This window comes from Pistacia vera, unplaced genomic scaffold (genome assembly GCF_008641045.1).
Source record: "Pistacia vera cultivar Batoury unplaced genomic scaffold, PisVer_v2 Contig80, whole genome shotgun sequence".
Lineage (NCBI taxonomy): Eukaryota > Viridiplantae > Streptophyta > Magnoliopsida > Sapindales > Anacardiaceae > Pistacia > Pistacia vera.
In genome coordinates this window covers 297,378-313,044 of record NW_022196668.1, presented here as the reverse complement: position 1 = coordinate 313,044, position 15,667 = coordinate 297,378, and the positions used below count along the sequence as shown (strand labels likewise).

At 31.8% G+C, this 15,667-nt stretch overlaps 2 protein-coding genes across 2 annotated transcripts; both read right to left on the bottom strand.

The window, feature by feature from the left end:
- Positions 1–3,023: 3,023 nt before the first annotated feature.
- LOC116117161 (peroxidase A2-like) lies at positions 3,024–5,162 on the bottom strand. The gene is made up of 4 exons (XM_031403188.1): positions 4,885–5,162; positions 3,984–4,175; positions 3,718–3,886; positions 3,024–3,606 (listed from the first exon to the last, which is right to left on the bottom strand). Exons 1-4 carry the CDS (start codon positions 5,095–5,097, stop codon positions 3,149–3,151), a joined length of 1,032 nt encoding a protein of 343 aa, XP_031259048.1. The 5' UTR covers positions 5,098–5,162; the 3' UTR covers positions 3,024–3,148.
- A 4,244-nt stretch (positions 5,163–9,406) lies between these two features.
- On the bottom strand, positions 9,407–14,262 carry LOC116117168 (peroxidase A2-like). Its single transcript, XM_031403200.1, has 5 exons — positions 14,235–14,262; positions 11,282–11,460; positions 10,801–10,989; positions 10,531–10,693; positions 9,407–9,804 (listed from the first exon to the last, which is right to left on the bottom strand). The coding sequence occupies exons 1-5, from the start codon at positions 14,260–14,262 to the stop codon at positions 9,407–9,409; spliced, it is 957 nt and encodes a 318-aa protein (XP_031259060.1).
- Positions 14,263–15,667: the final 1,405 nt, after the last annotated feature.

The following is a 15,667-nucleotide window of genomic DNA, read 5'->3' as shown; positions in this document are numbered from 1 at the left end:
GTTAAAGAACCTTTTTGCACGTTACTGGTAAGATTCTATTCTTAACTGAGCCTTGTCACGATGTTCCTCGACTAGGTCCAAGCTTGCACGTAGAAGTGCTTCGTTGTCTGTTTCATTGAACAAGTCTCTCTAAAGCGAACTGGTCCCCACTTCCACCAGGATCATTGCCTAGCAGCCGTATGCTAGCAAAAAGGGTGTTTCCGAAGTGGAGGTTCTCGGAGTCATTCTGTATGCCCATAGAACTTCAGGGAGGTCATCGACCCAATTACCTTTGGTAGCGCCCAAGCTTGGCCTTCAAAGTGTGTTTGATGGTTTTGTTGACAACTTCAACCTGACCATTGGCTTGCGGTATTGCGACTGAGGCAAACTTTTTGTGGATCCCCAGTTTGTCACAAAACTGCTTGAATTCCTCGTTGTCAAACTGCTTGCCGTTATTATAGATGAGGGTATGAGGAATCCCGTAGTGGCACACTATGTTCTTGAAGACGAACTCTTTGAGCTTTTTAGTAGTGATCGCGACCAAGGGCTCGGCTTCGACCCATTTTGTCAAATAATCTACCGCGACCACAACATACTTGACACCCCCCTTCCCGGTGGGCAGAGGCCCAATAAGGTCAATTCCCCACATAGAGAATGACTAGAGACTGGTAATTATAGTCAGCTGGTGAGAAGGAGCTCGCGGGACGTTCGTGAACCGCTGACACTTGTCACACTTTTTTTACAAAGTTGAAAGTGTCTTCCTAAAGCAGGGGCCAATAGTATCCTTGGCGGATAATCTTATTGGCGAGGGATCGAGCGGTAGTGTGATTACCATAGATCCCTTCATGTATCTCCCTCATAATATAATCTGCTTCCTCGTCAGTTACACATTGGAGGAGAGGGGCCCTAAACCCTCGCTTGTACAACTGATCCCCGACGAGTGTGTAACGAGTAGCTCTGGTGTGTAAGATTTTTGCCTCAGTCTTGTCACTGGGCAGGGTCCCATCTTGGAGATACTGAATGATTGGGGTCATCCAAGAGACTGATTTTGTTGTGGCTACTGTTGGCTCAAGTGAGCTAATGCTAGGAATCTCTATGTACCGAACTGGAATATTGTCCGGCACATCCGAGTCTAGTGATGAGGCTATCTTTGCCAAGGCGTCCACGACAGAGTTACTATCTCTCGGGATTTGCGTGACCATGAAGTGCTTGAAAGGCTCGAGTCTGGCGCTTTCCATTGGTTGTCTGTACGAGAGATATCCTTAAATCGCGTAGGGCTTCAGCAGGTGAACAATTTCTAGCCACTCATAAGTCTGGTGTTCACCTGCCTCACTGGAGATGACCTTACCCCTCTCGTCCTTGCGGGATGTGGCTGCATCCTGACGGCAGAAAACCTTCCTGAATTCTGATTGGCTTCTGCTGATTTAAGCTTACGTCAGCCCTGGTTTTTGGGCATAACAACAAGGAATAAGGATATAATTCATACAGGGATTAGGAAGGTATTTTCTATTAGGAATTGTATATCTCTATTAGTCTATAAATATAGGAGATTGAGAATATAGTTAGTTCATGGGAGAGAGAATTATGTGAAGGCAAATCACAGAGTAGGTCTTTAGAGACTGCTACAAGGTATTGAGATATTGTTACTCCTTTAGGGTATTCATATTATGTGTTTTATTATTTCCTGTATCTTTGTGATAATAATATATTCTTCTCTCCTATGTAGATATAGACTTTATGCAGAACCATGTTAACTATAGTGTCTTTTGTGTAATTGATGATTTATTTCACATATTTTTAATCTTTATATTTAATAAGCTTTCGCNTGTTTTTGGGCATAACAACAAGGAATAAGGATATAATTCATACAGGGATTAGGAAGGTATTTTCTATTAGGAATTGTATATCTCTATTAGTCTATAAATATAGGAGATTGAGAATATAGTTAGTTCATGGGAGAGAGAATTATGCGAAGGCAAATTACAGAGTCTAGTCTTTAGAGACTGCTACAAGGTATTGAGATATTGTTACTCCTTTAGGGTATTCATATTATGTGTTTTATTATTTCCTGTATCTTTGTGATAATAATATATTCTTCTCTCCTATGTAGATATAGACTTTATGCAGAACCATGTTAACTATAGTGTCTTTTGTGTAATTGATGATTTATTTCACATATTTTTAATCTTTATATTTAATAAGCTTTCGCGAATTCAAAACAAAAGTGAATTACAGCTTGTCACGAAGAAACAAAAAAAAAAATTAAAAAAAAAAAAGAAAAGAAATTGTGATGGAGTTTTCCCTTGTAGGCTGTAGCCATGTGTGTGTTTCTACTTTCTAGGTGGTAGGTTATGGCTGCTTATATATATAATTGAAAATAAAATCAATCTATAAAGTCATTTTGATACCTAGCTAGATGGTATATGTTGCAGCTTATCCTTTTTATTTTCTATTTTAAATTGTAAAGTTGGTCTCCAATGACAACTTATTGCATCTTTACATAAACTTTTAGCTGGAATATATTAACTTTTTCTCATCAACTTGCATTAGCAACTCTAAATTACTATTCTTTAAATTTCTTTGATTCCTAACCTTGATAGGAGAAAAGCTTTTTTGATAATGTGGTTTGAGTTAAATAATATCACGCGTTGTTTATTATATGTTAAATTTTCTTTTTCATCAAATTGTCGTTGTGATTCATCATTAATTATCATGTATAATGTATACCACTAAAACGAGATAGTGAGACAGCCTTGTGTAAGTATTATAAATTCATTAAATATTTAAAAATGCATTATGATGGTTTCATTAAAAAATATAAAGTATTTGGAGTTTTTTATTCAATTTGATTTTTTTAAAGTTTTATTAGTATTTAAATTGACACCATCAAATTTAAGAATGAATTTTCAAATATTTCTAATTAACAAATGTTTCTTAGCGTGTGGAATTAAAAGAGATCAATTAATTGTGCAGGACATTATGTGCATACTTATCATTGACTAATATAAAGATAAGATAAAGAAATTAAAGCACAAAGCAGCATGTAAACCACACTTAATTAGCCAATTTATTTCATTATCGAAATCTCACAACTTTTGTCAAACACAAACTCTCTGCGATCAAAGAAAGAAAACTTTATTTATTCATAATTTCTTCCTCCATTAATTATTTAGAAGGAGCTGACCAAGTCATCACCACTAGACAAACTTGAAATCCCATTAACCCTGCTGCAATTCAATCTGATTTCTCCTTCACTCCCTGTCAAAACACTTAGATTTCCCATCCTGATCATTGACACCACAAATCTTTCAAAGAAAGCCGTTTGGTTAGAGCCGTAAAGGTTAACAATGTCGACGGTATCGGCACCGGCTGTTGAGAACAACTCTTGATCGGTCTGAAGAAGGCCTTTGTTCTCTTGAAGATTGGTGAAGTAATTGTTGTCAAAAGTATCAGGTGTTGAGACATCAAGATTCGTCAAAACGCTGCCGTTTCCTCCTTGTGGGCATAGAGCTTGGAGCGCTTGTAGGAAGGTTGTGTCTAGGGTTGGATCAGGTTGGTTTGTCCCGTTGAAATTGTATAATCGTTGAATGAAAAATTGACACTGTGACCTTCCAAATGTGTGACCACCTGATAAAGAAATTTGCATACAAGTAAATCAAATAACGGAAAATTCTACGTTTGCTGGAGATACAGACTAATTAAAAAGACGTTGTCGTATTAGTTCTCGTAATTAATTACCCGATAGGGAAACCAAATCTGTGTCACCGTTGAGGCCAACGTTAATGAACTTCTGTTTGAGTTGTTCTAGGGTTAATGTTGGTGCTGGAAGATTTTCATTAGCAAGAGTTATGTTAGCTGTTGTACTGTCTCTTCTTCCCAATAGATTTGTCCATGAAGGACCTCCTGACTGTGATCACCATTCAATTCATTACGTAAAAATCAGTGAAATGAGATCAAAACGGACAATATCTTTTTATGAGCACGATAATAATTAAAAATGTTACCAAGGCAACAGATTGCTCAGCAGCAATGGTGAGAATATCAGCACAGGAAACAATTCCGGGACAGGCGGTCTCCAATGCGGCCTTCATTTGATCAACAACATTAAAGCCTCTGGCTGAGTTATTGTTTCCCAAAGCTCCTTTCTCGCTGACTATTGTATCGGTAGAATCCAGCAAAATCGATGCATCACAACCCTGGAATAATTGTTAATATTGGCAATATGTTAAGAGACATAGCAAGAATTTCATTGTTTTGGTTCCCCCAAAAAAAATAAAAAAATAATAATAATAAAATGAAAACAATTAAGCACAAAATATTATTCTTATTGTCAGCTTATAAATGAAATAATAACGATGATTAGATGCTAGAGTATTAATTATTTTTCTTTCGCTTTAAACTGCCTAAATCTTTTTTTTTTTTTTTTTTTAAGGAATAATCAATGTGGTTTAATTAATTAAAATATGATGTTTAATTAGATGGAAATATATATTTTTAAATATTGTAACAATTAATTCTTTAATCTTATGGGTACCTTTTCTAGCTTGTAAGACGACATGAGGTCTTGAATTATATGATTTTATTTTGAAATTCAAATACTTCACTACTTTGTAAAAGTAATTGTATTGTTATTATAAAAATCTTACGTGAGACATATTTATTATATTAAATCTGGTCTTTGTATCTCATTTATATTAAATCTATATGAGCACCCATCCGATAGAAGTATCATATATTCATTTATTTTGAAGTTAATTAATTTTAATAAGGATCGATAGATGAAGAAAATAAATAAATCACACGAAAATACACCCATTTTACACATATATTTTATGAAGTGGGTCAAATAGGGGCCTCTTTTTTGCTAAAGAAGAGAGGAAAATAATGAACTGTAATATAGATTACCTGAACAAAACAGTCATGGAAATGAAGCCTAATGAGGCTGGCACCAATTCGGGGATCAGACTGAAAAGCTTGCACAAGAACTCCTTGAATAATGCTCGATGCATTGGGGCATGTTTCGTCGTAAAAGTTTGAACTCAGCTGAGCCTGAGTCACTGATCCTTGAAGCACAAACGCACAGAATATAGCTGCTAGCAGATAGCGAGAAGAAGACATTTTCTTCAACAAAATATTGAAAAAGATAAAACAGATTGGGAAGTTAATTGTTGGGGATTGATCTCTAATGCCCCTCTTTATTTATAATCAAACAAAAGCAATAAACATGTCAAACAGGAGTCGCACATGCAATATTCAAGAAATTCAAAAAGTCTTTTGTTGATTTCGAAAAAGCTTCATTATCTTATGTGACAATACAAGCTAATTAATTGATTAATTAAGGTGGTTTTAGAACTCTTGGAGGTCTATTTTCATTCATAATTTTCTTTTTTAACTTAATTTTTCTTAATTTTTATATTTTGATATTCTAAAAATTTCCTATTATGTTTTGTATATTCGAGCTCGAACAAAAAATTCCTTTACCTCGCTTTGTAAACTTGAGTTCTAAGTTAGAGTCTCCGTTAAACCTTATAATTAATCTTTAAGAAACACCGAACAATAACTTTAAATACATATACAATATCATAACTTTAAAAAATTCTTAGTTTTCTATAATTCTCTCAAAGAAATGATTAGATTTTATCATAATTTTAATCAATTAAGTCTTAATCATTTGATTTCGTGTTGGAATTACTAGTAAAAAGTCTTTAACTTTTAAAAATTAGGTACGAAAAGAAATTTATATAGATGTAAATAGGCCCCTCTAATCCTTCTAGAGCACATATTAATATCATAGGAAAGACATAATAGATACATTATTGGTTTTATATGTACCGTTTAGAGTACTCATTAATTAATCAAAGAGAAAGCAGTATCATAGAAAATTATTGTGCAAACAGTGTCAAAAATGGTATATAATGTCGGCTGGTTGAAATTTTCAATGGGTTTGGTCAGAAATGGCTTCTTTTGCTGGAAGAGAATCCAAATTGGCTATCATTTTCAGCCAGTAATGGTGAACATCTGGCGATATTTAAAGCCTTTCATTTCAAGCTTTTGGACATTTATAGCGCATTGAGTTTTTAACTTTTTTTTTTGTCATTTTCGATATAAATGTTTTGCAGAAGTATGGATGCCACACGTACGCCACATATATAATCTTATCTTCTGAGAGGCAAACAGTTAGAATTTGTATTTGACTTTTGAGGCGGTGAAAATGGCTCTTTTAACAACCTAAGTTGGTTTCCATGAGTTTGATATTTAATAAATTTTATAAATTAATTATAGTGTTTATAAGCTAATTCGGTTACTAGAAAAAAATGACTCCTTTAATTTAGTAATTAAGGCTTTTCTAAGATTTTTGATATGATTAAAATCTAATTGATTCTTGATCAAGACTTTATTTGTTTAAGTTCCTAAATTTCCAAACCATGCGTCTTGGTGGGGTGGTTCTGGTTCGCGACTGCTATATTAGAATTCTATAATCATGAAATTCTCTCACAAGTCAATAGTGCAAAACTACGTGTTTTTAGAACATAAAAATTGGCAAAAATAATGGACCTCACGTGGTCCAAAACATGTGACTCTTTAAGTACTAAAAACAGTGTGAACACAAATGATAGAAATGTTGACTTGGTGGCAAGTCATTTTTCACTACACCAATTTTTATGGTACATTCAATATTTCAATGCATATACTAACCCACAAAAAGTAGGTTATTTCTTCCATTTGAAACTTTATATTATCGTGTGAAATATGAATCTAATTAAGGTCTTTCTTTTTTAAAGTGTGTAATGTTCTTCTACCAAATGAATATGAAAGTTTATCTATATTAATTGCGGATAATATTTTCTTATCTATAATGTAAAAGAAGAATTAATTTACTTGAACATCCTTTTCCATTTCTATCAAATTAATAGTATATTTAGTTTAAATTTTTGTTACTTATTTCAAACGCATAAAAAATGTAGACCAAGTTCTATCACTCGAAGAAAAACCGAAGGCTGTGATTAGTTAATTACTTTAATTAATTAAAATCCATAGAAAATGGTGTCATGAGATGAAACTAATTAATCCTAAAGCCAGGTGATTAACTTTATTTGACTTTACAAAAGACACTTTATCACCAACCAAGAAGAAAAGATGATCAACTCACTAAAGTAAGTGACTGATTAATGAGTAAAACCAAAGTAACTAGCTAATGGGAAGCCTACGTGTTTGAAATAAAGACATTTAGGCATCAGTTAGGCACATCCAGTGGCCAAAAAATCCAACAATTAAACAAGATTCTCCAATTTAATAGTCAACTGGAAAGTCGAAACTACTATTTTAGCACTTAGAAAGAATCAAATAGATCACATGCATGCACCGATTGATCTAAGATTGATGCATTCACTAGTATTTTTTAATTCCCAACTTCAACTTTTTGCATTTTCTCATTTAGAGGGTATTTGTCTGAGTTTATGAAAATTAGCTTATAAGAAACAATTGCTTATAAGCTAAAGCATTTGAAATTTTAAACAATTACGTGTTTGGTTAAAGTACTTATAAGTGACTGATAAGTAGTTGACGTATTTGGTAAAATGTGGCTTATAAGTACATTTTATTATAAAATGATTAAAAAATGTATTACATTAAATAAGGGTATACTATGGAATTTTAAAATTAAACAAAGATAATGTGGTAATATACTTGGTCAAACTAACTTATAAGCAGAGTGCTTATAAGAAAAAAAAAAAACCCCTAACTTGTTTTTTTTGGCTTATAAGCTCAACTTATAAACTAAAAAAAGTTATAAACAAACAGGTCAACTTAATTTTAGAGCTTATAAACTAGTTTGACCAATTTATAAGTTTAGACAAACACTTCCTTAATCAGCATAAATATGCACTTGTGAAAGTTTATACGCTTTCACAAGTTGATCTAAGATTCATGCATTCACCAATATTTTTTAATTCCCAACTTCAACTTTTTGCATTTTCTAACTTAATCAGCATAAATACGCACTTGTGAAAGTTTATATGCTTTGTCGGGTATGGTAACTTAATCGAATATATTATTTTAATGTATGTTGAGTAATTAGTATGACTACGAGGATATGATCCTAAATAACTACAATTAATATAATATAACCAAGATCCTGAAAGGTTTTTTATTATAAATTTTTAATGTTTTAAATTAGTTGATTACTGATGTGTTAAAGTTATCATTTCACATAAAAAATTTAAACTCGTAGATGAGGGTTCAAAATTATATAAAAAAAATTAACAAAATAAATAAAATATGAAACTCTAAGTTACATTAATTCCATGGAATAATACTTCTTCACATTTTAGAAACTTTTCTTATTGTGGTATTACATGAATGACTAATGACTTCAAACTAACTTAATTACAGTAAAACCCCTCTATAGTCATCATGGTAGGATTAACTAATTTTATTATTACGGGGAGGTTATAACTTAATGGAGTTATAGTTATAAAAATTATTGTTTTGACTTCTTATTTTATAATTCACATTTTAGTAGTACAGTATTAGGATTTCAATTCATATTTGAGTAGTATTAGGATTTCAATTCAACACTTTAATTGCCTACTTTTGAAACAGATAGAAGATTGTGTCTTAGAACCAGTAAAGATAAGTGTTATTAATGGAACTGTAAATGCAATGATGCATAATCAATTGATATGAAGTCACATATAATTGTCAATGGTTTTAAGCACTGCAAAATTAGGACTCTTAACGTCGATGAATTGCAAGTTACAAATGAAGTGGATTGGTAGAATAAAAGAGCCATTGCAAAATTTAGTGATTAGAGTTGGCAATTTCACTATACTAATTAAATGAATATTAATGTCTTCCTTAATCATCCAAATGAATAGCAAATTGTGTATGCTTTAACCAAAGAAGAAATCATTGTTGTAATTAGATAAGAAGAGAAAGGAAATAATACCGAGGATGATAGTACGAAAATACAAAAAGTTTTGCGTCATGAAGCTCCAAACATGCTTGAGAAACTAAAAATATTTTGACTTTAACAAGGAAGGTGTTCATGCTAGCGAGTTATTACGTACTTACAAGGTAAAAGATGTGGTAACAATTCTAAAGCATAAATCATTGTCCCAAAAAACTTTAGATAAATATTTTATTTCATCTTAAATTTTTAATGTAACATAACATATTTTTTTTTTTTTGTAATATACAAATAATTATTACTATGTAGAGACAATTTTCTTTAAGGCAGAAATTGGAAAAATTATAACTTATTACAATGTAGAAGTTTATTCTTGTTTATAACTATCCAAAATTAGGATTAAAATTTTTTGTAACTATGTAGAGTTTATTCCTATATAGAATATTACTATAGAGATATTTTACTATACCTCACAAATGCAAGAGAAAGAGCATAAATTTCACATAACATAATAATTAATTAATTAATCCTTTTGCAATTGATCCTAATCTCCCCTTTACTGCCTGTCAACAGATTTATATTTCCCATCTTGATCATGGACTCCCCAAAAGCATCAAAGAAGTTAGTTTGGCAACTGGCAAAACGGTTCACAATGGCTACAGTATCAGAGCCAAAAGTTGAGAATAAATCTTGATCCGTTTTGAGAAGACCGCGATTGTTTTGAAGATTAATAAAGTGGCTGTTGTCAAACTCATCAGGAGTTTTTACATCAAGATCATTTAAATTAGTAGGAGAACCACTAGGGCAATTTTGTTGAAGGGTTTGCAAAAATGTTGGATCAATGTTTGGGTTCGGGTTTGTTGCATCTAAACGTTGACTAAAAGAATCGCATTGAGCTCGCCCGATTGTATGTGCACTTGAGAGAAAGATTCAACATTAATATTTAAGTCTAATAAAGTTCATTGATAAGTTGAGTTTAAAGTCTAATGCATCTGATAAGAGACTAGTTTGAGAAGATGAGATCTTCGGTTATATCCAGGGACGGACCCATATTGGGGGCCTTGTGGGGATTGCTGCTCCCATTGAGCCTAATATAGTCTTTTTTTTTTTTTTTTTAATCTATTATGAAGTATTTTAACATGTATGATTTATGTTTAATCTTATGAAATTATTTAGGTTAACTAAAGTTACTTGTAAATGTAAATTAACAATTATAAAATATAAAATATTGATATCTCTTTTTCTTTTTTATTTTATACGTTTTTTTAAAGAATTTAAGCTTTAAATATAAAAGTAAATAACTTATAACATTTATACTATTAATCTTATTAGTTATTAAGAATATTAACACAAAATATAAACATTGTAAAGAGTAATTATCAAAATAAATATGTGTGTTCTTTATGCATATGTTATCGATATAAAGTTATAAAGAAATTATAATATTTTTAAAATAAAATATGCATACAATATATTAAAGTTAATCAAAATATGATTTTATTAATTTTCAGGTTGCCTCCACTCACAAAATTTTTGGGTTCGTCACTGGTTATACCATGTTAAATTATAATTGACCTAAAAACTTAAGTTGTTAGATAAGTGTCCAACGTTGATATTTAAGCGTAAAGGTTCTTAGTAATTATCGGATAAAGCGACCAGGTCAGTCGTGTCAAGTCCTTGATCTGTGAACTTCCGTGTAATATTAGCTAGATTTTCAGTGGGACCTGGAATGGCAGTAGTTCCAGCACTGTTTGCAGTTCTGCTATCTCTTCTTCCTAGTTGCACTTGCCATGATTGACCTCCATCCTGCAAATAAATTACAAAATTAGTATTCATTTTAAACATTCATGCTCATGCACAAGGTTAATTAATTACTCAGACAGCTAGCCAGAGGAAGAAGAAAAATGGAGTACCAAAACAACTAAAATTTCAGAGGCAAGAGCGAGGATATCGGCACAAGAGACAACTCCTGGGCAAACATTTTCAAGTGCAGTTTTAACATCATCAATCACTGCATAACCATCTGTTGATAGGTTTGGCCGTGCATTTTTCTCGCTAACTATTCTGTCTGCATAGTCTAACAAAAGCGAAGCGTCGCAGCCCTTCACATCAAAAACACCGAGCAAAATTATTCTGATTAGTAATATTGAACATGAACTTTATAAACTCTTTTGGTTGTTTCAGGTCGGTGAAAAACTTACATGAGACAGTTTTATCATATCATACTATTTGACGAAAAAATGTCTAATTAAATTTAGTTATTTGTCAAATAATTAATAGTGTTTATTTTTTATCAATAATGTGACCATGATCGATGACAGTTTAAAAAAAAAAAAAAAAAACTCATCAATCAAACTAATAAGAACAAAATCAAATGAAGGAAAAGATAATTACATCGACAAAGCAATCGTGAAAGTGAACTCGAATGATTTTGGCACCAATTCGGATATCCTTGTTTCTAGCCTGTTGAACCACACCACGAACAATGCTTGTCACATTGGGGCGTGAAGTAGCATAAAATGTGGGACTCAATTGAGCACAAGCTGCTCCAAACATCAAAGCGATTAAGAGAAAAAATGTTTTAATTGGAAACCGATACATTTTTTATTATATCTTGAAGAAAAATGTATTGAACTCAAGATTTTACTTGCTTTGTGAATGACTTAAGTCATATGTTGAGCTCTTTGTATAGAGATATAAATAAGAGTTGGAGGCTCAGTGGGGCTCAAGGCTGCCTGACCGGCAAGAAAATTCTTTGTTTACTTTTTCTTGGACAATGGATTTAATGCATCCGAATTTGTTTGAATTTCTCAATTCTGTGAAGCTATACCATGTCTATGGTGATCAATAAGGACTTTTTCCTAAAACAATTATTGTGTGTCCAAGACCTGGTTATCAATTAATTGATGATGGAACAATACACTCAATTAATTTTACCTTTACGTACGTACTTCATTTTGTTTATATCCATTTTTTATTGTTTTTTTTTTTTTTTTTTGGAAATGGTTTATATCCGAATTGGGTTAAAGAAAATTCAAAGTAACAATTATCCATGCTAGCTGGACTCTTTGTCCACTAGCAGTCAGTGGTAGCTGCCACAGTACTGGTAGGTGAAAATCCCGGCACTGTTGCTTACTATGGAATGAAAAAAATATCTTGCACCCTTTATCTGATAAATCTTATCATATTTTTTTTCTTTGCTGAATTACTAAATCTTATAAGACATGGTATGAATATATTGGTTTAATCTAAGACTTATTATTATTATTATTTTAGGTATTTGAGGTATCCAGACTTATATTGAAGTCTGTTTAATCTTTAAGACCAAATGTGATAAGTATCTCTCATATTACTCGAACACAAGACCCTTTCAATATAACTAATCCTGATGATTAAAGAGTTTGTCACCCGGCTACAGGAGGAGAGACATCTCAGGCTTATTTTACTTAAGTTTAGGATGTATTTTTCAAAAATACAAGAATAAGATATATTGGATAGACGAATTTGGATTGGATAAACATTTTAAGTTCGTATATAAGCAGTCAAATTCGGAGGCATCAATCTATGAATTTTATGAAAAATCCGATTAATGAGAAAAACATTTTTTGATAACCAATTTGTTCGACATACAGCTGCTATAAATAGTTGTTCTTTTGTTCCTTTCTCTTGACCAATTGATATTAGTAATTATCTCATCTCAATACAGCTCCCATGCAGATTTTTCTTCGTAATTAATTGAAGTGATTAGAAGGTATTTTATTTCCTTGAAATTAAGAAGACCCCATTAATTTATCATTAGTTAGTTGAATAATCAGTATTTAGTATCTTAGTAGATATTCAAAATTTATTCTTAAAAATCAAATTTATCTGGTTATACATTACTTCACATAAAATTTTGACTCAATGCTATTTTCTAATTGAATGTTAGTTAATTAATTCCATAGAAACCAAGAAAATGAAATGGATATATATGATATTATCGGTTAATCTTCTTCAGGTTCATAAATTAATAATTAAGTGGGGAGTGATTTTTAGCCCTATATCATATGGATCACTATCTCCATTGCAAAATACACCTTTATTATATTTTAAAAAATTCTCTTTAAACCCTATTTAATACCACAAAAAAAAAAAAGAAAAAAAAGTCCAGCTTGATTAAATTCAATTATGTTTTTATTTGCGCCCATTTCCCTCCAATTTCAAACTTACTGATTATACTAATATTCCCCAATTTCAAACTTAATTGATGTTTTTGTTTACACTTAACATCATTTTTTTCCCCAATTTCTTAATTAGTTGTGTGATTATATTCTGGTATCCTTTGATATTATTTTGTAGGGGAAGAATCGAAGAAAAAGTATGTACAAACTGAACACAGAGAGCTTCTTTGCTAGCAGAAAGCCTTTACTTCTTCCTCAAAACGCTGCTGTTCCTTTCTTTTTTAAACTAACAGACTTTTAACACTGTTAATTCTTTCCCTCTTCTTTCCTTTGATGTCGTAACTCCTCGGTTATCTTCTACATCTACAGTGGGTAAAAGAAATTTCAAAGTAACAATAATCCATACTAGCTGCCTAGCTGGACTCTTTGTCCACTAGTACTTGTCAATGGAATCTGCTACAATACTGGAATAAAAAAATTCCGGTACTATTGCTTACAATGATAAGTCCACTAAAAAATAGCTCTGGTGAGCCATAATTTACGCGATCCATCTAATAAATCTTATAGAGAGATTATTATAAATTATCCTTAAGGTTTTCAAATTTTTCATTCTTATTACAACTTTTGCACTTTTTATCAAATGAACCATGAAAGTTTGAAAATTGTATCATGGATACCCTTTTGCGTAATCAAACGGACCCTAAGTTTAAAACTTTATCATATATGCCATTTCCTTTGCCCTAATCCTGTCACATTGCCGTTACATTTGCAATCACTTTTTTATAAGGTCAAAGTTACCATCTTACCCTAACACTATCTTATAAAATCAAAGTTACCACTTTACTTATGTAATACAAATGATAATATAACGAAGTTAGACAAATGGGTATTCATAATACAATTTTGACATTTTGAGGGTCTATTTGATAGAAAGATTGAAAGTCATCATTCAAATGATAAATTTGGAAACCTTGAGAGCAGTCTAATGATAATCTCCCAAATCTTATAGCAGATATACTATTAAACTCAAGCTCAAGGGAGAGCCCAACCCAAAAAACTGACTTGATATGTGAGAGAGCCCTTACACTTAAGTATCACACTTGGTGGATATGATATCTTGATATGGGATCTAACATTACACCCCTTTTCAAGAGCCGACGTCTACGGCGGTTTTCACTCTATCAACACTAACCTAATGGTAGCACTTTCCCCCATTGGGCGGCTTTACTCACCTATTAGGTATTCGATATAGAAACCCCTCCCAAGGAGAGCACACTGCGCCTTAATCTAGTCTATAGGTAGGTCTTTCTACATTCCAACTCTCAACGAAAGCATCAATGTTAGAACTCAAGACCAAGGGAGAACCCAACCAAAAAAATCGACCTGATAAGTGAGAAAGCCTATAGCCTTAAGTACTACACTTGATGGGTGTGAGATCCTGATGTAGGATCCTAACATATACTTATTTTTTTTTCTTTTATTTACGTAATTACTAATTAATATATGACAATATTGGTAGTTTTTAAAATCATTTCATAAAATTTTAAAAGATATGTACTATAAGCAAATTGAAATTGTTGGGACGTAATATTATGTGTCGAGAAATGACAGAATTATAGTGGTGTCCTATCTAAAACCATTTTCAATTCAGTTAAAGAATTAGCTTCCAGAAATATGTTGATCAATTATAAATGCATATGGGTAGTCAAATTTCGGATTAGAGATCCATTTTACCAATTGAGAGTTGACATTCTTGTTTGAATATAGCTCCCATACATAAATTGTCTTCGGCAATGGAAATTGGACTAGTTAAGCTTCCTTATGGACACAAAAAATGTAGGGAAACTTCGTTACACACAGTGGTCGGAGCCAGGAAATATCATTTGGAGGGCCAAAGTCCCAAAAAAAGAATCGTTCTAATTCAACTTGTAATCTAGTAAATGATTTTCAAAATTATTAATAGCAAATCAACTGCTAAGAATCAAAGAATTACAAATGAATGTACAAAAAGAACTTAAATTGTGTGAACCAAAAATTAAATATTGTTATTACAAGAATTTCAATTCTTTATGAACACTCTAACATTAGTATTCTTGCAGAATTCATTGCCACAAGAACAGGAAGGCTAAATAGGAATGGCTTGATAGTAAAAGAGTAAAATGATCAAACTTAGGTTCTTGAGTTTGAATATCCTTAGGCACTAATAGGAGTAGCCATCGAGGGGATTTACTCAATCGTTCATTTCAGGACCCCAGTTGATTAGTTAAAGTGGCCGCAAACTAGCCTAAACACCTTCAGTCAAAAAAAAAAAAAAAAAAAAGGGCTAAATTATAAAAAAATTTATATAAGAAATTTCATTTGTAAGAGTTACAATATAATACTGAAGAATAGGAGTCAAATATATAATATAACATTTAAGTGATGGAATTTATATATAAAATGTTAGAACCTTTGACCCGCAAATAGCTAAAACCCTCGGTTATTAGATTTTACTCTTCCTTTGAAATTAATGAGACTCATCTAGTCATTTGTCATTATTCAGTTGAATAATTAATTACTTTGATAATAAGTAAAGAAATTGAAGTCTCCATTGGTTTGTTGATAAAATTGATATCTTTTA

Bases quoted from the DNA above. Each gene is read 5' to 3' on its own strand.
- LOC116117168 (XM_031403200.1), bottom strand. From the start codon at position 14,262: ATGGGGGAAAGTGCTACCATTAGGTTAG. The intron at 10,990-11,281 runs GTAATTATCTTT...TTTGATGTGAAG, and splicing joins TTCACGATTGCTTTGTCGAT to GGCTGCGACGCTTCGCTTTT. The intron at 10,694-10,800 runs GTACTCCATTTT...ATTTATTTGCAG, and splicing joins CTGAAATTTTAGTTGTTTTG to GATGGAGGTCAATCATGGCA.
- LOC116117161 (XM_031403188.1), bottom strand. From the start codon at position 5,097: ATGTCTTCTTCTCGCTATCTGCTAGCAGCTATATTCTGTGCGTTTGTG. The intron at 4,176-4,884 runs GTAATCTATATT...CAATTATTCCAG, and splicing joins TCCATGACTGTTTTGTTCAG to GGTTGTGATGCATCGATTTT. The intron at 3,887-3,983 runs GTAACATTTTTA...TGGTGATCACAG, and splicing joins CTGAGCAATCTGTTGCCTTG to TCAGGAGGTCCTTCATGGAC.